At 34.1% G+C, this 21,978-nt stretch overlaps 2 protein-coding genes and 1 long non-coding RNA gene across 7 annotated transcripts; 2 read left to right on the top strand and 1 right to left on the bottom strand.

Annotated features, from left to right (window-relative positions):
- Window positions 927–8,888, top strand: LOC109707623 (MADS-box transcription factor 26-like). 2 transcript variants are annotated; one of them, XM_020229036.1, is made up of 7 exons: window positions 943–1,335; window positions 2,266–2,347; window positions 3,388–3,449; window positions 4,149–4,251; window positions 4,346–4,387; window positions 7,825–7,866; window positions 8,391–8,888. In XM_020229036.1, the coding sequence occupies exons 1-7, from the start codon at window positions 1,154–1,156 to the stop codon at window positions 8,562–8,564; spliced, it is 687 nt and encodes a 228-aa protein (XP_020084625.1). In that variant the 5' UTR covers window positions 943–1,153; the 3' UTR covers window positions 8,565–8,888. The 2 variants fall into 2 exon arrangements, with proteins under 2 accessions (XP_020084635.1, XP_020084625.1); XM_020229046.1 differs by lacking the exon at window positions 7,825–7,866 and having other exon boundaries at window positions 927–1,335.
- On the bottom strand, window positions 10,586–16,754 carry LOC109716482 (cysteine--tRNA ligase, chloroplastic/mitochondrial-like). Its single transcript, XM_020241962.1, has 10 exons — window positions 16,531–16,754; window positions 15,383–15,597; window positions 14,700–14,763; window positions 14,321–14,482; window positions 13,933–14,109; window positions 12,892–13,173; window positions 12,668–12,793; window positions 12,122–12,325; window positions 11,903–12,010; window positions 10,586–11,148 (listed from the first exon to the last, which is right to left on the bottom strand). The coding sequence occupies exons 2-10, from the start codon at window positions 15,547–15,549 to the stop codon at window positions 10,930–10,932; spliced, it is 1,509 nt and encodes a 502-aa protein (XP_020097551.1). The 5' UTR covers window positions 15,550–15,597; window positions 16,531–16,754; the 3' UTR covers window positions 10,586–10,929.
- Window positions 17,752–20,917, top strand: LOC109706749. 4 transcript variants are annotated; one of them, XR_002215310.1, is made up of 4 exons: window positions 17,752–17,806; window positions 18,019–18,081; window positions 19,594–19,675; window positions 20,506–20,917. It is a non-coding gene; the product is annotated as an uncharacterized LOC109706749 (long non-coding RNA). The 4 variants fall into 4 exon arrangements; XR_002215311.1 differs by lacking the exon at window positions 17,752–17,806 and adding an exon at window positions 17,854–17,901; XR_002215309.1 differs by lacking the exon at window positions 17,752–17,806 and having other exon boundaries at window positions 17,856–18,081.

Genomic DNA, 21,978 nt, shown 5'->3' with positions numbered 1-21,978 from the left:
ACATGCAAGCGCCTAATGACTACAATCTATTCGCCAATCCAAATGCCGAACCACTTCTTAATATGACCCACTGTTTGTGTATATGTATAGAGTCCGGCTACTATATTATCGATAGTACCAAGCTCTTAATACTATATATCGAGCTTTCTGCCGTTAGATCTATTCTTTGATCATTTCCATCCATTAGATTGTACTATTCAACCAACCACCCATCCACCTAACCTGATCTTCTTAATATGACCCACTCTGTGTGTGTATATATATAATTCAACCAATATTCCACCCGAACTCTTCTTAATATAACCCACTGTGTGTGTGTGTATATATATATATATATATATATATATATATCAAATTTCATTCTAACCCTACAATTTTTCATCAAATGGTTAAAAACTTGATAGCAAAAAAGGTCTTTTGCTATCAATAATATTCCAGCCTAACTCTATTTATATATACTTGTATGCATATTTATAGTATGGCTATAGTGCTTTTAAAACCACAAAGCATTAGGATCTTGTAAGTTTTTCGCCGTTAGATCTATTTCTCTGACTATTTTCATCCGTTAAATTACCGTTAGATCATACTATTCAAGCAATCACCCACTCAACCCTACGGAACCGCTATCATCCTAACTACAAGGACCGAAAACCTACGAGCACATTCCTTAATTCAAGGCTCGAAAACCTACTTGTGCCAATAGCTTAGTATTTCTAAAAGCATAGGAGCTCAATTCTCTCTCTCTCTCTCTCTCTCTCTCTATATATATATATGGTTAGTCATGATATAAAATCCCTTGTATATATATTGAACCAAATGGTTGGAGAGGACTCATCAAGTGAACATGCATATATAAGTGGCTATGGGGAAAAAGGGAACCTCTGATGTGTAAAGGTGACAAAAACCTATTATTCTATGTAAAATATATAGGCTGTACTATATTAACCCCATAACCTTCACACTATAAGTGACCATTGTTGTTGTAAGAGGGGGGGAAAGAGAGAAGAGAGAGAGAAAGAGAGCGAAAGCTCTTCACAGCAGCAACAACCTCGAAGCTAGTTCAAACTAGTGGGAGGTTGTGTGCAAAGAGAAAAAAAAAAGAGATATAACTATATTACATACAAATATACATACATACATATATATTATTTGCATGGCTCGCGGAAAGGTGCAGATGAAGAGGATCGAGAACCCGGTCCACCGGCAGGTGACGTTCTGCAAGCGGCGCGCCGGGCTCCTGAAGAAGGCGAGGGAGCTGTCGGTGCTGTGCGACGCCGACATCGGCATCATCATCTTCTCCACGCATGGGAAGCTCTACGACCTTGCCACTAAGGGGTATGTATATATATATATGATCACTTCATTCGATCGATCCCTTCTTGTAGATTCAGTTCAGTTGCTAAATATAGCTAGGAATCAAATTACACACTTTTAAGTTATACTCGCACGCGCTTTTTGTACAAGTATATATAGTAAAACCAAATCTTAGATGCCTCAAAATCGGTCTAAAAATGCTACAATGTTTGATAATATGTTAAAGGCCTCTATATATCTAATTTTTTTTAAAAAAAATCTACTTTATTCAGCATCTAGAAGTAGCAAAAACAGTGATTTGAGTTTGGTAAAGAGGTACAAAATTTATCCAAACTATATGGATCATTGTGATTCGATTATCCGACCTTTTAAAATTTTAATTTTACCATTTAATTTTTCAGTTTGCTTGAGTTGAGTCGGTTAACAGCATTTTGACTTCAAAATTTAAGTTAATTGTGAGAATTGCATGAAATATGTTAACTAAATCTGTAAAGATAAATGACGCATTCAAGTTTTAAAATCAAATTGCCCTTGACCGACTCGAATCAAATGAATTAAAAGGCTGGATAGTAAAATTAAAAGTTTTAAAAAATCGGCTAGTCAAATCAAAATGATTAATTCATAGTTAGGATAATTAAGTTTTATACACTTTTACCTTTTAAATCTTCCATAAGATTCATGATATAGTTTTCCAAAATTCATAATTTTTGTACATATTAGCTTAGCCTTTTGGAAATGGTAGATCATGCCCAAATGTTTTGTTATTAATTTTAGTGTCTTCATGGTCAAATTTCACGCTGTCGTAGAAAATGTGTAATTAACTTGAATTTGATGAAGTTGATCCAAAATCAATTATCTATAATTTAGATAGAAATCGACAACTTAGACAGATTTTAGCTCCAAGTTTTAAAATTGATGACAATGTTATTGAATTATTTTGTCAAAATTAAGGACTATGGAGGGGTTGATTGAGAGGTACAAAAATGCGTGTGGGGAAGTTCATGCTGAAGGTGGTGAGTTGAGCCAACCCCAGGTGAGCCCTATTTATGCTTCTACTCTTCTATCTTTTTCTCTTTTTTTTTCCTTTTTTTTCACTTTCCTTTTCATTCTTTTTGTGTGTGTGTGTGTGTGTGTGTGAAGGGTGTGATTCTACTCTTCTGGTTTTTTCACATTATTATGCAACAGCATTTCATGACTTATCAATGCTATGGATGGCTAAATGTTTTTCTTTTCCTTCATTTGTTTGCTTATTTACTAGTGATACTTAATGCTGCACAATTATAAACACAGAGAGAGAGAGAGAGAGAGAGAGAGAGAGAGAGAGAGTAAACATTTAAATATTCTAGGGAGAATATGCTTTGCTTTACTGTCAATTCAAGGGGAACAAGTAGCTAGCTAGGATATGTGCTAAAGAGAAGGGACTAATATTATACACTAGTTTTTTTTTTTTTTTTTTTTTTTTTTTTTGGTCTTTTATTAATACATAATTATCTTCTTGGACTAGCTAACTTCACTCATTTATAATCACACAATTCCATTAATCGGATGGGTTAAATTAATTATATTGTGTCATGCATGTGATTTAAGGTGTCAAGTAGAGGTTTATTCGGACACAATCATAATAAAAACTGCAGGTGAAATTAAACAAACCGACCGCATGTACATGGCAAGTGCCTCAACTCATATTCTTGTCCATCTTTTTACAACGGATATGGATACGGATACAGATACAAATACAGTTACAGTTACGGACATGTATTTACCTATTGAACCGATACTAAAAGTCAAATCCAAATCGAATATTTATACATAATTGGATAGTAAAATGAGAATTAATTAACTGTCAAAGGATAAATAGGCTTTTCCAAATGATCCAAAACTCAGGCTAGCTAGTTGTGAAATCCAAATATTTAAAACCTCATATCTTATCAATGTTTTAACCCTCTAGAAATTAAGCACTAATGTTTCCTAGAATATCTAAAAGGAAAATAAATATGCAAATAAATAATATAACTATATTGTTGGTAATTAATTTAATTTTTCACATATTTACATTACTACTTCTATAATCAGGAGCCTGAGCACGAGGTTATGATGTTAAAGCAAGAGATCAACCTGCTGCAGAAGGGTCTCAGGTAATTAATCCTCCACATAAGCATGCATATATGTACGTATATACTCTAAAGATTCCTTTTTCCAATATGTAATAGGAAAATGTGACCTATATATGTTGAGCGAAAATGATGGAAACGTCATTCTCTCGTGGTTAAGCTTCGCATGGTACCAGAGCACGAGCGCTTTGAGTACTTTACTTCATTTAATTTCCTTTTATTTTTGTCAAAATACCACATGCGCGCATGTGGGGCCTAAAATAGCATTCTCTTGGAGGTTAAACTTTTACAGAAAAGTAAAATCTTTCATCACCAATCTCTACAATTCCTTTAATCCAATTTTCCTTTAAAGAAACTTTCTCAAGCTAGCTCCACTTGCATGCATAGATTTGAGAAATTTACATAAGTCTATAGATAGGATACATATATGATCTGCTTCATAAATTATTCATCCTCTTCTTGAGTGAGGCATTGTTTTTCAAATATTTTGTAGTCATTTCACATAAATGTCTCAAAAACAACACTAACTAATATCCAAGAAACTTCCTATGAATCTGATCTATAGTTACGGTGTATATGAAGATCAATGAACTTATAATAAGCCCAAAAAAAAAAAGAAAACAAGCAAAATTAAGCACAAAGCAAGTAATCATTTACTTGCATACAGTTTTGAAGCGCATATATATATATATATATATATGTAATTAATTAAAACGGTCGCAGGTACATGTTTGGGGATCGAACCGCCGAACACATGGCACTGGAAGAGTTGCTTGCCTTAGAAAGGCATCTAGAGATATGGATGTACAACATCCGCGCCGCAAAGGTGCGCAGTTTTCATGCAAGATTTTTTTTTTTAAATTTTTTCTGATCATAAGATTGATAATTAAGAGACATATTTTTGAATCCGCTACAAACAGATGCAGATGATGTTCCAAGAGATCCAATCCCTGAAAAATAAGGTAGCTCGATGTTTAATTGCTAGTACTTTAGTTAAGCTTCGCCCGCAAATTATCTGTTCTCAAAAGAATAAAAAAATAAAAAGAGGAAAATTTCGCTCATTTTTTCTGAAAGTGTTTGTTTCATATGATAAATTTCTTTGCAATATATATATATATATATATATATATATATATATATATATATATAATATATATAAAACAGATATTTCAATTTCGGTCTGTAACAGACCATATTTTGGTACTTTCCTTACGTAAAATAAATTACAGAATTTAAACAAACTTTTAATTCCTTCTTTATCTTACAACAAGAAAAAATAAAACTTATGCTTTATCCAAATTTTTGCACGAAAATATTTACTATGAATCTATATTTTTTAATTCTAAACTTTATTTATTTTTCCTTATTTTATGGCAAAATTTATTTACATTCCTTCTTATTTTTAATTCAATTTATTTAATTTTCTTTATCTTCTTCTTGATATAGAGAGAGAGAGAGAGAGAGAGAGAGAGAGAGAGAGAGAGTTCGGCTACTATACTCTTATAAGAGTACCATCGCCCTCGTACTCATAACTTATTTTCGATGATAGAGCTTCCGAATCGACAATCCACATCGTTAAACGTTATCTATAACATTTAAAACGTCTAGAAATCAAATTTTATAATTTTTCAACATCATTTACCTTATGATCTAAAAGTCACAAATTTGACAATTTTTAACGGCCGATATGAGATATTTGCTAATTTAACGGTATAAAAGAATCGAAATCGGTTGAATTTTTGATAGAAAATTCTATTCACTATACAGATAAAGATCAATAACTCCGATCTTAAATTGAAGGATCCGATCATCTATTTTTAAGACGTCGTTCGATTTTAACTGTTCATTTTATATCTGCTTGATGAACTTCATTATGATTTTGAAAAATTATGAAATTTATTTTCTACAAGTTTCAAATACTTTAGATCATCTTTAGCGGAGTGGATCGTCGATTCGAAAACTCAATCATTTAAAACAACTTATGAGTATGAAGGGCTCTATACTCATAAGAGTATACTAGTAGCCTTAGCATATATATATATATATATATATATAGTTGGACTGGGCTACTATTAGTAGCAAAATCCTATTATTGCTACCAGTTTTTTAGCCTTTGAATCAACTCTTTTCATTATTTCTAACCATTGGATTAAATATTATAACCCAGTGGAGACCACTCAACCCTAGAGGGATCACTCAACTCTAACTGACTAATATCATCATAACCCTACAATTTTTCATCCAAGGGTTAAAAACTTGATAGCAAAAAGAGTGCTTTACTATTAGGGTGCATTTGGTTCGCATTATGAAAGATTACTAGGAATAAAAGATATTCGAGAATCTTATTCGTATTCATCCTATTACTAAGAATGTGGAATTCCTGTGTTTGGTTCGTACGGTAATATTAATTAGCCATGTTATTTAATATTAAAAAAAATATACAATTAATTAATTTATTTATTTATTTAATTTTAGATAATGTTACCAAAAGTTTCAATATCATTTTAGAAAAAGGGAAAGAGAGTATAAGTTAGAGAGAGAGAGCATAATTAAAAAAATAGAAAAAAATATAGTCGAAATTAGAGGGAGTGAGAGAATTGAAATTTTAGAAAGAGAGAGAGAGAGAGGAAAGCTTAGTTTAGAGAGAGAAAAAAAGTTGAATTTTAGAGAGAAAAATAAGTTTAGAGAGAGATATAAGGTTACGCAGTAGTAAAGAAAAAATAACTATCAACTTAGCGCGCGCGCCCGAGCCGCCGTAACAAGCAAAAGACGACCGCCATTAGCAGGCAAATTATTACTTACCGCCCAATCCATCTAATATGAGGATATCCCGCGACTCTCCCTCACGCCGGACTCTCTACAAAAACACGACGCATTAGTATTGTGTGCGGTGCCACCATCCCCTTACTTCCCAAGTCACATCCAATACCTTCACCCCATAATCAACCCATCACACGCTAAAAAATTAGGGACTGTCTTCTGGTTGTCGTATCTCGCACTCGGCTAACCCCCCCCGCGCCAGTCTCGCAATGCGTGCACACCCACAATTCCTCTTTAGTATTCGAGCCCTTCTCGTACACCCCTCCTGCACCGTTCACCACGACTGCCCACGCTTCCCACACTGCACAACGAAGGCCACAACCATGCTCCCCCGCTTCCACCCGTTCCGGAAGCCTACCCGCCTCCCACACAATTCTCGTCGCTCCAAGTCACCAACTGCCCACCCATTGGTGATGGATAGGATCGCCCACAATAACAATAAAAATAAATAAATCATACTAATAGAACACAATAATATATTTATAAGGTAAATAAAAAATAACTTATCAATAAACCTCAAATACTCATCAAAATTTTTTAAAAATACACAGCTTTGTGCAAAATATCTATTTCTTTTAAATTCTATGCTAATTTAAAATATAAATATTACGTTTTTTTTTTCTAAAATTTTATACCTATGAATGTCGATCGTCGTACTGTTAATTACATAAGTTTAATTAAATCATAATTATTCAAATTTGATAAAAAAAAATGCGAAGACAGGGTTCTAACATTTCTCTAATTTGTTTACATATTAAACATTAAACAATTAAAAACATTTTAAACTGCTGTCCTAAAACGATTAACCTAACGTTGACGAACTTATTCGAAAAATATAAAAATATTATATATATCACTTATTTTATTTATCATATAAATTTAAATAATTAATTAAATTCTATACAATTATTTATGTTTATGATAGGTAAGCTCACCACTACCCTACCTCTGAAGAGGTGACAAAATCATAAAATACAACTATGCAAGCTTATATTACCAAACCAGAAAGCAATATAATGCGCACCGCATTGCAATCTCCGCGTAAAACCAAACAGACTGACTGTTAGTTTATCACACTGCACGCATTTGCAGACTGCATGTATTCGTCCCACTACACCTGTTCTGCGGGCAGACTACCCACCCTCCAACACAAACGCCCTCTTAGTGCGTAGCCAAACACGCATGTTTTTTTATTCCCTTGATTAGTAGGGAATCTTAAAAGATAAATCGCGCGAACAACAAACGAGCCTTCAATATATTCCAGACCCTAATTAATAGTATATATATATAGATATAATAATATATAATATATATAATATATATATATCTATAAAAGATCCCAGATAGTTTTATATATAAGATATAATAGGACTAAATCTCTTAATCCGGTTATAGCATATTTGAGTGGTCGTTAGGTCCAAGGGACTAAGAGAGTTAAGCGGATTAGGACTGGAGTGGTTCTAGGATGGGTGACTTTCTGGAAAGTGGGGCGTCATAATATAAATATAAAAATGCAATATAAATATAAAAATGCAATGGTTTTCCCATATTTATATTAGTTACATTTGATGATGAACAGGAAGGCATACTGAAGGCCACTAATGAACTTCTCCAAGAAAAGGTATTAAAATCGTAACTTATCAATATTTATCGGTGAATTAACACAATGATTATCTATTCCAATTGACCATAAATTATTGTTAGGTTAAATTACAGAAAATTTCCTTATAAATATCTTTTTCTTTACTTTTTTTTTTTTAACTCTCAAAACTTTATATTTTATCCCCTCAACATTTCAAATTGTTATATTTAGCCCCACTCTGCAGGACATTCCATGACTATTCTGTCCATTTTTTATGATTTATAAAAAAAATATTCTTCAAAATAACAGAAATATATTAAAATTTTATTTTTTTGTTTATAGAAAAAGTAAGGACAATTTGGTCGTTGTGCCCTCTCCATTAACGCCGTACCCTCCTGAAAACAATTCTGAAATCCTAAGGAAGCAAAATATATGTTTTTGAAAGTCAATGGAGGAAAATGAAAGAAGCCGGTATTTATAAGAGGATTTTCTATATTTTAGCCTTATTATAAATTATTTTTATTTTTATTTTTATTTTTATTATTATTATTTTTTTTTTGCAGATAGTAGAGCAAAATGGTTTCTTTGACATAGCCCCAGTGATAGCACAACAAAATGGGCATTTTGCTGTAGCCCCAGTGATAGGTGATCATCATCATATTCCTTATAATCCACTAACCATACAAAATGACTACTATTCCAGTTGTAGGGGCTCAGAGATGGGCTATTCCTACTGATCATGCTAATAAGGCTTGAGGGACGTGACTTGCTTAAAGTATGTTTATTATTGTTATTATTATTATTATTATTATTATTATTAGGGTTTGATTTGCATGTTTAACTTGTGTCTGTGTACAGTTTGGGTTTTGTTCATAATGGTCCCTCAAGCACTCATCAATTATTTCCTGCTGGTGCTGAATTAATAACTGCTATATATATACTTTGTATTATGTTGGAGATTAATTGGTTGTTTTCTCTTAATTTGTCGCGACTAATTAGAAAATTGTGTGAGGGGTTTAATGTAATTTCTTGCCATTTTCTATCTAGTGTTTTGTTTTCATTATTTTGTAGCCATGCATGAGCATGAATGTGTTTTTAAATTTCTTTTTCCTTTTTTCTGGAATATTTGGAATGCTTGAAAGTTTCTAATCTTTTATTTTCACTCGAGACTTTCTATTATGATACCATATAAAACAACTGATTTTTTTAAAAATTAAGTTGTCAATTAGAAATGCGTTTCATTATTTTTAGATTCGAAAAAAATTTTACGCAGAAAAAAAAAAAATCACAATCAACACATGTTCTCCACTAAACCCGATAATGTAAGCTCATAGGTTCATAGCTCGACTACTCACAGTAATATAGTGTTGGCTTAAAGGGATCAATATTCTGCCCTATGGTGGGAGGTCAGGTTGGAAAGCTGGATTGGACCGAGTCGTATTCGAAATGGCATGAGACTGGTTGGGCTGAGTCACAATCAATATTTGTAAGCGCTGTGTCTATACATTTTAAATGAATTGATTGTATATTTCTAACAGTTTGAGTTTTTAGGAATAATGGTTAGCGCCAACGATCTAATATATAGGTCACTCCTACGTCATTACCAACTTACTAATTACCTCACTAACTCAAAACATTAACTACCATAATATTAGGGCTGGCAAATGAACGAGCCGGCTCGCGTTCGACTCGCGTTCGACTCGATATTTGGCTCGCTCGAGCTCGACTCGAAATTAAATGAGCCAAGCTTGAACAAAGGAAAAAGCCCGAAATTCATTTCAAGCCGAGCTTGAGTATTACTCGGCTCGCTCGAATTAGGCTCGAGAAGCTTGAATATATAGAATATATATATATATATATATATATATTAGGCTGGAATACTATTAATAGTAAAACGTTCTTTTTGCTATCAAGTTTTTAACCCTTGGATGAAAAATTGTATGATCAGGATGATATTAGTCGGTTAGAGTTGAGTGGTCCCCCTAGGGTTGAGTGGTCCCCACTGGGTTATAGTATTTAATCCAATGGTTAGAAATAATGAAAAGAGTTGATCCAAAGGCTAAAAAACTGGTAGCAACAATGAGATTTTGCTACTAATAGTAACCCAGTTCAACTCTATATATATATATATATATATATGGGAGAGAAAGAGAGAGAGAGAGAGAGAGGTTGGTATACTTCTGGAAGTACGAAGCCCTTCGTGCTTTCAAGTCATTTTCGATGTTGCGACTTTCGAATCAACGATCGGCTCCGTTAGATTAGATTTAGAGCATTCGAAGTTTTTAAAAAATAAATTTTGAAATTTTTTAATATCATTTGCCTAATGATCGAAGGGATTAAAAATCAACGGCTGAATATAAAAATCCTACAAAATATGATGATATGTCATTAAAAGCACAAAGGGCTACCAGATGCAAGATGCTACTAGATGCATAATCTAGAGCTACCAGATGCACGATGATACTCATACCAGTACAAAAGAAAACACAGAGATGCCCACATGTAGATACATAGAAAACAATTTTTATTGTAATTAAAAGACAGCTTCAAAACCCATCATACACAACCAAGAGAGTGCAAAAATAGTAAAACACTAGCAATACTTAACCAAAACAACAAATGAATTCCATATTTGTATGCGTATTAAAGTTTCACTCCACCGAACTCGCAAAAAGGCGCAGGAAAACAAGAACAGAATCCACACGATATAATCAGCAATCGTGCTCTATAAATACCTTCATCTTAATAGCACGAGAGATTATGTGCGTCGAATTCATTAGATTCGTCGACAAAAAAATCCACCAAAAAAGTCGCAAGCTTGCCATATTTGGATACAATGTGAGTCAGATAAATAAAATATTTGTAAAGTAGTGCAGGGAAACAACCATTCGAGGGGTTCTTTGTTTATCTTGTACAATCCTATTAAATCAGCGCACATTAAATAATCGAAAGGGAAAGTCCCCTGTCCGAGTAAGTGAGATTCCACTGGTCAAAAATTGCAACCTATAACTATAAGACCTCTTTAACTTATACATGCCAACCGACCGCTGTGAAAAATGGTAAATAAGGTAAGTTACGATAATTTATCGGTTCAGAAATTGGTTAATCTTCTGGACGCTCGGGTTCGCACGGTCTCCATACTGTACCACCTGGTTCATCCATTAGGGCGATCCCCACGGCGCTGAGCTCTTTCCTGATCCTATCGGATTCGCTGTACTGTTTGTTCTTCCTCGCCAATGTCCTCTCCTCAATCTTCTGCGAGAGTTCTTCCTCCGACATCCCCGCTCTCTTTAGTGCCTTCTCTTTTAGTTGTTGCAACACCTGTAGAGTTGGGGGCCAAAAAAGAAAAAAAAGAAAAAAAAAAGAAAAGAAAAGTATATTGTAAGGTTGAATACAACTTCAAATGAAGATTATCCAAAATAGAAACTTAAGCTAAAGTAAATAAAATGTATAGGGATCACTCCAATGATGGGTAGTTTTGATGATAAGTACATTAAATATTATGTTTATATAATTAACATCCTGTTATTGTTGATCTCTTTCCATCTACTTTGGTAAATTTGCTGTCCGAATAAAAATCATCTCAGTATTTGGCCACTAGGATGCATGGCAACACATGTTAGAATTGTTGTCAACTCCCAATGGCCAGTCCATTTAGGCAAACAGAAGTGCTCGAATAAAAATGGAAAGTAAAAGCTGATGCCTCATTAGGCTACACTAATGTTTTCCTCATCTTTTTGTGTTAAATTCAAATTCTAGGTGATGAAATGAACCGCACGAATATTCAACTCTTGCTATTTGCGAACTCATTTTTTGTAAACAGAAAGGAGAGGACAAAAGAGAAAAGTGAAAAGAGTTGTTACTAAATTTTTTATCTTTTGCTGCCAAACAAACTTCAGTATAGATTGCAAAAAATCATCATCCATCGGCACATTTAATTGTGTAGAACTTTAGTTTCAAAAAGGGGGGGGAGGGGGGGGGGACATGTATATGATCAAACAAGGCCCAAGGGAACTGTTACATAAACAAAAAGTCAAGGAGGCCTACACAGGAAAACTTTTAACTCATTAAATACCTCTGCACAAGATGACGACGGCATCAGACCAAGGATCCCAAGTACATCCTTAACTTCTTTTTCCAAAGCAATCAGGGCTTGAATAAGCGATTGCTGCTGCTTCTTACCCTTTTGAATAGGAGAAGCAAACACGAAAGTAGCAACTACAGTCAGCTAATAAGCGTCCTTGATTCAAACAACAAACTTGAAGCCCAATTTGATTTTCCAGATCCCTTGTACCTTAAATTTCTTCAAATTGCTGTTGATTGCCTTCAGAGGTTCCATTAGGTCATCCAGAACAGCAGTAGTGTGCAAATCATCAGACATAGAAGCTGTGAAATTGGCGGGGAACTTATTGACCAGTTCTCTGATATCATCTGGAATCTGACCTTTGATATTTCCTTCACGAAATGGGGATAGAGCCTTTTCACAGTCCTGTATAGTCTACATGTGGGGAAAATAAACAAAGAATTAACTCTTATATCCTGTAGAGCATTTAAAAGCTCGAGCTACTATATGTTTGGTCTCAAACAGCTTCCAAAAGTATTTAGCAAGCAAAATGTCTGGAATTATTGGCCGAGTGGGAGCACGAATGAGACCCAACAAAAACAAGCTCCAACTTGAAGAAGCTTGTACATATGCTGCATTCAGAAACTACTGAATGGGTTTTGAGGAGGAAAGAACTGTTAGCGTAGCTCCAAACAGCTCTACCCAAACAATACCTCCTAGAAAGCTCAAGCCAACTCAAAGATGACCTTAACTTGTTTCTCCAAACAAGTAACACACCTGATATATGTAGAAGACACGATCCGATGCGGTGTCAAGCTGTCTATCAGAGTAATTCACATCTGCCCGGTAGTGTGTGCGCATTAAGAAGAACCTTAATGCTAAAGGATGATATTTCTCAATTATCTGCATTCGAGAAAATAGAATTTTATGCCTCAGATAGAAATCTTGCAGTATTAAATTGATGGGACATACAAAAGTGTTAAGTTGTTATGACCGCTTACATCTCGGATTGTGAAGAAGTTATTGTCTGACTTGGACATTTTCTGATTATCCCGGTTGACGAAGCCATTATGCATCCAATAGTTCACGTTGCTTTCTGGACAAGCAGCTCGACTCTGCGCGAGCTCGTTTTCATGGTGAGGGAAGATCAAATCCTTTCCCCCACCATGAATATCGAAAGCATGGCCTAAATAATGAGAACTCATGGCACTGCATTCAATATGCCACCCTGGTCGCCCTGGGCCCCATGGACTTTCCCAACTTGGCTCACCAGGCTTAGCAGACTGAAAGTTAAATTAAAAAAATTTAAAAAGGATATATATAGATATATAGAATTATGCTACTATACTATCAATAGTACCAAGCCCTTGGTACTATCGACTTTTCGGCCGTTGGATGAATAGATGTGCAGTTAGGATGATAGTGGTCCCCTAGGGTTGAGTGGGTGGTTGGTTTAATAGTATAATCTAACGGGTGGAAATGATCAAAGGGTAGATCTAACGGTAGAATAATCAATAGTACCAAGGGCTTGGTACTATCGATAGTATAGTAGCCGGACTCTATATATTATATATATATATAGGCTTGGTACTATCGATAGTACAGTAGCCGGACTCTATATATATATATATATATATAGCATAACGGATAAGGTAAAATGTATGGGAGATCCGCATACAGTCCTGTTATTGCTATTTAACCCTTAGACTTTTCACTTTAACACTTTAGTCCCTCAACTTTCTCATATATTGTAATCCATCGCTAACCGGCCAAAAAAAAAATCTATGTATTTCCTGTAAAATGACTTCCTTGATTCAATACTTTGGAACAGGGTCAAAAAAGTTATTTATTGGAAAATGTCACATCTTGTGAAAATCTTTTTCATGGTCAGAGATTGAATTAAAAACAATGAGAAAGTTTAAGGGCAAATGCCCAAGTGAAAAATCCAAAAAACAGTTAGAATACCAGAACAGTACAAATTACTGATAAATAATGCAAAGTTTAAAAGGACATATGCTGAAAGTTAAACATGAGCTCCCCACCTTCCATAATGCAAAGTCTGCGGGATTCCGCTTTCTCAGATCAACAGAGGCTCGTCCACCTCCACCTGCAAGATTGTCATCTAACTTCCGTCCAGACAAACGGCAATAATCGGGAAAACTATCAACAGAAAAGTAAACATCTCCCTCAAGAGTGTAGGCATGGCCATTATCAATTATCTGTCAGCACAAGAACATGAAATTTTCATCAGAAAACAAAACAAAAGCAATAAGAAGAAAAAAGATCTAGTAAATCAAAGATTGAGAGAAGATCAATAAGACGGAACAGTAATGAAGTACCATGTGATCTTTTGCATCACAGGGAACAAAATTTGCATCACCACTTCAATAAAAAAAATATATAAATATTCAATGCTCGGCAAGGAACTACCTTTGCTATCATATCCTTTATCTGGTTTGTGTGATCTGTCACACGTGGTTCATGAGTTGGAGGCAAGCATTGAAGGACAGCCATATCATCCAAGAATTCTTTGCTAAATCGGCTACTTAAACTTAATGGATCCTCCCCAGCTTCATTTGCTCGTTTGATGATCTACAAAATGAGCAGAAGTTTTACTTAGTTCTTGTATTAGTACAAAAGCAAGCTACCACAGCATACCCACATCAAGCTAGAATACCTGGAAGCATACTCAGCTAGTCATGTGACTAACAATATTTAAAAGCACAGCATGCAAACCTTGATAGCAAAAGCCTCCTCTAGGTGAAAAAGTAAATACATGCTATTTCATTCTAATTTAAAACTTACTAACCTTGTCGTCGATATCAGTGAAGTTGCGCACGTACTTAATTTCATATCCCAAATGCTTCAAGTATCTGTAATCAAGGAACCAATAGATCCAAATTACACAATCTTACATCACAAAATTTATGTCCATATATACAAAAATAATTGCCAATCTAGATAAATGACTTGGAAAATAATTAGCATGCCCAAAAGGTAATTTTGCAATATGCATAAAGTCCTCAAATTACTCAAAATCGTTTCATTGTGTAAAATGCTTTCAGAGTGAAGATGATGAAGAATATCTCATCTATCTAATTATTCAAAACATTAAGCTATGCTGCGGAAGATCAATTACTTCAATATCCACCAACTCATCTTTAACACTCTTTTACTCAACACTGAGTGCAAATTTCCCACTAAAATTTCAAAATTTTAGTGCCGAGTGCAAATTTCCCACCAAAAATTCAAAATTTTAATGCTTCTCATACCAAGAACTAAACAAAACACTCCTTAAGGAGTTACCTCCGATGCATTAAATCTACTTTAACCATAAATTACTCCAAATTTAGAGGCAATAAGCACTAATTCGCCAAAATTCATACAACAAACAACCTCTACAACAATTACTACTACAGCGATCGCACTCAAAGCAAAACCACTCTCGGATCCGAAACAAGGCAAAGAGGAAGGACGAGAAGAAGAAGGGACCTGTGGAGCACGTCAAAGGCGACGTAGGCGCGGGCGTGGCCGATGTGGCTGAGATCGTAGGGGGTGACGCCGCAAACGTACATGGAGGCCTTCCCGTCAACTATCGGCTTGAAGGGCTCCTTCTGCTTCGACATGGAGTTGAAGAGGACGAGCTCCGGATCCCCCATCTCCGCCCCTTCCTCCCACCCCCCGCTCCTCTCGAAACCTGTCAAGGACTAAGCCAGATAGGAGATGGAGGGATTAGGGTTGAAGAGAAGATTACATAGTTAGTTAATTTGGATTCAGCAAAAATTCGGTACGGGTATAATTCGGATAAAATTCGTCTTCTAATTTTTAAATTCGTTGAAAAATACAGCTAAAAAACGGATACGCCAATTATTCGGATACGTGATTTATACGGATATTATACGTTCACCAATTAAAAATTCGGGATAAAAAATTCGGCTATTAAATTAAGTTTTTTTCCTCTCAAGATTTATGCTATTAGTATAAATATTCATAATTCTTAAGAATATAAGAATAAAGAGCTACAAAATTAGGCTAATTAAGTAAAAAAAATAGCAAACTATATTATGCCCCAAAATAAATAAATAATTAAGCAAATAGCAAACTCAAATCTGTATCTCCATATGGCTATTTCTCCAAGATCATCGGAAATTCACAGTATTGCCAGTTAACACCCATGTTTTTAATCAATGCATATGCTTGTGACTTTCAAACCTTACTCACAACCTGCTGGGCATAATCAAACCTTTTGAGGTCTTAATTCTTAAAACCTTATTTTTTGCTGATAATTCTTGTATGCTGGGCATATTCATGTATGCTGTAGAGATTAAAGATTAAAAAAAAAAAAAGTAATGAATCTTAAACCTTACTCACAACCTGCTGGGCATAATCAAACCTTTTGAGGTCTTAATTCTTACTCTGAATTTTTTTGCTGATAATTCTTGTATGCTGGGCATATTCATGTATGCTGTAGAGATTAAAGATTAAAAAAAAAAAAAGTAATGAATCTTAATAAATGCATGTTCACAATGATGCTACATTTTGTAGTCATGGTCTTGTTACTCAAAACCATAGAGTCAGCATAAAAATTCAGAGAAGATGAAATAAAGGAGAGAGAGAGAGAGAGAGAAACTAAAGCATAAAAATTCTTGTAAAGAACCACCCGATTACTGATCCATCGTTGGAGGAAGCGGAAGCGGAAGAGGAAGAGGAAGAGGAAGAGGCGACGAGGAGGGTTTCGATTTCTGAAGAGTGCAGAACCCGATCTTCGATGTGGCCCCGCTGGGGCTTCCGATGGCGTTCGGCGAGCGGCCGGAAGGGAAGGTATCGGGGCTGGGGTCGGTGGCAGGGCTGACAGGGGGGTGAGAAGTTTAGGGCAAAACTTTGGAATAACTTCAAAAAAAACCCATGTGATTTCGTATTTTCTCACTTTAGTACCCTGTGGTTTAAACTGTATCAATTTGCCTCCCTGTGATTTCGTTTTTCTGTTTTTTTTATCAATTTTATTATTTTTTTTCTTAAATCAGTGACAAAATTAAAATTAAAGAGTACTAAAGTAAATATTCGATAAATTTAGATTGGTATCTAAATTTTTTTTTGTATATAATTTAACAAAATATTAAAAAAAAAGCTATANGAGGAGGGTGCCCAAACCCGTTAAGTGACATTTCCATGATTGATGGAGAAGCAGCCGAGGCCCAGTCCATCTGAGAAAATAGGCCATCAGAGCCCAACCGGAGCAACAATTGCAGCTCACCCTGTTACTGTAGCTTTTTTGCAAATTAGTCCCCCAAGTTGCAATAGTATAAATAAGAACTCTTATACCTATATGGCTTCGTTTTGTTCGGTATAAGTAAGAATTGCGTTATTTCAGGGATAGGTACAAGTTCAAATATAAGTAAGAACTAAAGAAATTTTGCAAATATAAGCAAGAACTAGAAAAATTTTGCATTTCCCAAAAATAAAAGAAATAGCATTTGAATATATAAGATATAATAAGAATAATAATGGATAATAATAAATTGAAAATAATAATATTACCCCTCTCATTAGATTTAAATTTTAAATTTTTAAATTTTGTATTTATAATTTTAAATTCTTTTAAATTTTAAAATTTAAAATTTAAATTTAAATTTTAAATTTTAAATTTTAAATTTTCAAAATTTAAATTTTAAATTTAAGGCCAAATTTTAATTTTGAAAAATATAAAATATCAAATTTAAAATTTTAATTTTAAAAATTTAAAATATCAAAATTAAAATTTAAACTTTAAAATTTTAAATTTTATATTATAAATTTTATATTTTAAAAAAATTATATTCTAATTTAAAATATAACTCTCTCTCTACCAGGGGAACAAGGGGGTGGGAACAAGCTTGTTCCTACCCCATACGGGGTTATACCGGTATAACCGATAAGGTGAGAACAATAGTTTTCACCCACCCCAACTCGTATTTGGGTACAAAAGGGGATAAGATCTTATTCCTCCTCTTATATCCAATCCAAACGATAACGTAATTTCCTAGCTGAAGATAATAAAAATTCCAATTCTTCTCTAATATTCTCTTCTTCTTCCTCCTCTCTCTCTCTCTCTCTCTCTCTCTCTCTCTCTCTCTCTCTCTCTCTCTCAGGATATGGAGCTGGAATTTGTCTACTCTCCTCAGCATCGAACACTTCATCGGAGCGAGGGTCAGGTATATTACAAAACCCTAGACTCAAACGCTAATCGGGAGGCGCGGAGGAGGAAGAGGATGAAGCTAGGGCAACGCGATCGGTTATTGTTTTGGGGCACGATTTTGTGCTAATTTATTACTCTTTAAAGAAGTGACATTTTCTTTTTTTTCTTTTTCTCCTTTTTCTTTAAGGTGAAAATGTATGAAAGCCCCTTTAACTTTGGGTTATTTTGAAATTGACCCCTCAACCTTCCTTTTTTTGTTTTCTTCAAAACCTTTTTAAACCGAATCAAATTGAAATTTATAGATGAACTGAACCAATCTGAATCAGAATAGTTCGGTCGAATAATTGTAAGAGTTAAATTCTTAAAATATTTAATTACATTTAAAGCTATATATATATATATATATACCTATAAACTTATATGAATTCAGAATGTTTTTGCCACGTGGCAATTTTTCCTTCAATCCCACCACCTCCTCTTTTGAATCAAACCGTCTCTTTTAAACCGAACTGACTTAATAAATAGTACCGCTCCTTCCTTCTCGCACTTGCTTCTTTTGTAAACTGAACCGAACCGAACCGTCTCTTTTAAACCGAACTGACTTAATAAATAGTACCGCTCCTTCCTTCTCGCACTTGCTTCTTTTGTAAACTGAACCGAACCGAACCGTCTCTTTTAAACCGAACCGTCTCAATGAACTATACGGCTTCCCTCTCTCACAGATCGAATCGCCTCCCTCTCATTTTCAGTTTTTTTTACGACAGGAGCGTTTCATCTTCCTGCTCCTTGGCGTTGTTTCTTCTTCCCCTTTCGTTGTAGCATTTCCTCTCCTTGATCCTCAACCTCTCCTCCTTCTCCGCCTCCGCCTCCTCCTCCGCCGCGAATGGGAGCGACACCGCCGCTGCTATATCTCTCTCTCTTTAGGGTTTCCACTTCTCGATCTTATTGCCTTATCAAGGGTTTTGGTTTTCGTATTGTTTAGGATGGATTCTAAAAATTGAGGGTTAATTATTCCTAATATATTTCTCCGCCTCCGCCTCCACCTTCTCCTCTGCTACGAACGGGAGCGACGCCGCTGCCGCCATATCTCTCTCTTTAGGGTTTCCACTTCTCAATCTTATTCCCTTATCAAGGGTTTTGGTCTTCATATTATTTAGGATAGATTCTTAAAAGTTGAGGGTTAATTGTTCCGAATATATTCATGAGGGTTATTTGAGATTTATTCTTGAACATTCTTTTCTTTGTTTAGGGCCAGTACATACTTTATGTTGTCAGAACCTATTATCAGTGAAAATACTAATTCTGATTTTATAGAACTTAGTAGTTAGCTATGCTGTATTTCTGAATCATGCATGAGAATTTTTACGCCTATGCTTTTTGTATTAAAATTATTTTTCAATATTATTTACACAGGAATCATTTTTGGCCTTTTTTTTTTTGGCATTTCTCAGATATGACTCACTATACCACATCATCATATGTTGGACAATTATATGGATACTAACATACAGTTCTTTTTTTTCCCCAGCTCTCATCAATCAAGACAAACTAACCGCATTGTTATATGTAACACCCATGTTCTTTACAGGGGAGAAATCAAACTTGGTCAGGTATATGTATTTCTCAAACCGAATATTTTTTTTGTTTGTATATAATGTTGGTCTCCTGATCTATATGTCTTTTTCTTTATTTTTAAATAATTTGGTGATGCATTATAAGACCATATCAAACAACATAGAGAAGTAAATTTATTTATAAATTATCTGCTAAAATGTTTTTCTATCTCTTCTCTTTTTCTAGTCTAAGTACTCTTAGACTTATGCCAAAATAATTGAAACAACCCAAAAATGCTAAAATGAAGATCTATGGCTGAATTCATGCTTTCTCTTCTATTTTGCATTAATTTTTATTACCTTGTATTTAGTTAAACCATCAATTAGTATTCTATTCAATTGTAGGATTATTCTATTTTGGCTTATGATATGTGAATGTGAACTTTTTTTTGATTAATATTGTATGTATGTCGGCTTGGCTACCTTATACAAAGTCTATTTAGATTGTGTTGCTTCAATGTTTTATTTGATGCTCTCCTAGCAAGTAGCAACAAAATTGTGATGCTACCTTCTCTATATCTTGCTGTCAGAATCTCTGTCGTAGTATTTTAGCAAGTATACCAGCTTGCATATAATGTTGCTAATTTTAGCCTTTTACAGATAAGGACGTGTGTATGTACTTTAAACAAAATGCGCTCTTTAAAAACTCCTAAAAAGCTAAGTTCTCCCAATGAATGTGATTGCGGCCCCTTTCTATTTATTGGTAGGATTTACACTTTCAAAGGGTACATATAGAAAATGGGTACATATAGAAAATTTGAATTTCACAGGACTATATACATCTAGATAATTTTGCAACAATATCTAATAAGAACTTATATGTGCAGACTTTAGTGAGGCTTCGGTTTCAAAAACTATTGCTCAGAGTAATGTCGATGAGGCTTGTGACTAATGCAAATGTCAAAATTCTCCATATACTCAGACGATCAAGAGAGATTTGGTTAGATACTATCTTTCATATATATTCTATCGTGCAAGGTAAAGTAGCCAGGGCAAATAGCATGACTATTAGCCATTCCCATGCTATCAATTGGATATCTAGAAAGGTAAAGTTATCTAAGTATGCCTTCTTTTTAGTGAGCTTTGGGTTTAGGGTTTGAACAATCCTGTGGTTTGTTCTGAATTTTCATAAAATATCCAAAAGCATTATGCTAATGTTTGCTTCTGTATTAGTTGAAATTCTGATTTTGACCTAAAATCTATCTTCATATTGCAATATAATTATTATGTCTTAACTAAGTTACACCCCTAAATGCATTCTCTTCTTAGTATACCTTTGAGACGTGTAAATATAAGTTAGAACGGCTTCTTAAAAAAAATTTACAAATTTTTCTCGGTCCTTTCTAAAAAATCTTTATAACCTTTTCTCAATTTATTTTTTTTTCACTAAATTCTCTGATATAAACTTGATGGATGTTTATTTTTTCCTCTTTCTCTCTATCTCTGATATTAAAGATTTTGCTTGCTAATTGTGTATGAAAAAGGTAAAGCTTAGTTTGAGCTCCAAGGAGGTAACTCTATCTCATCTCTTCTTAATCCATCATATTTATATTCTAATTAGTTGTGTTGTGAGTAAAATTTATTTAATATCAAATATCGTGTAGATAGATAGTTATTTTTCGAAAAAAATTTCAGTTTTGATTGCATTGAAAATTAGTTGAATCTTGCAAATTTGAGATCTTATTTTGATCTCATATGTTTTAGGTAGGTAAAGTAAACAAAAAGTAAGTTAAAATGTTTGGAGGCCCCTTTAACTATATCCCGTTTTGATATATGCCCTTTATTTATTTATTTATTATTATTGACATTACTTTATTTTATTTGTTATGATGTTGTAACGACCCAGCCCACTAGCAACAATAACTCGTTGGGCCCAGCCAACAGCCCAAAATGCTTAAGCCCAGTTATTATTACTAGTGTTTAAGTCTCTTATAAATCCAATGACAACCCCTTTCCCATCCGATGTGGGACTATTGGGGTGTCACAGATGCAGGTTAAGGAACTTATTTCAAAATGCATTATAACTAAAAGGTTTTTGGTACATTTTCCTCTATGAAAATGTTAAGGAGAGAGTGAGCAAAATTTACTATAAATGTTAAAAAGTTGAAGAAGGCCGGTCTAAATTTTATACATATTTTAAACCTCAATAGTTTTATATTGGTATACAAAGAGTTTTTTTTAAGTGCATGTATAATATTCTTTTTAACTTTTTCTTCATTTTTTGTCATTTATAGTAAATTTTGCTTTATTGTCCATGAACTTATGCAGTTTGATGATTTTGACATACTATAATTGCCAGA

The sequence above is a fragment of the Ananas comosus genome, linkage group 1, assembly GCF_001540865.1.
Source record: "Ananas comosus cultivar F153 linkage group 1, ASM154086v1, whole genome shotgun sequence".
NCBI classification, from domain to species: domain Eukaryota; kingdom Viridiplantae; phylum Streptophyta; class Magnoliopsida; order Poales; family Bromeliaceae; genus Ananas; species Ananas comosus.
Note: the sequence above shows the minus strand (reverse complement) of the source record. Positions and strands in the feature narration are given on the sequence as shown.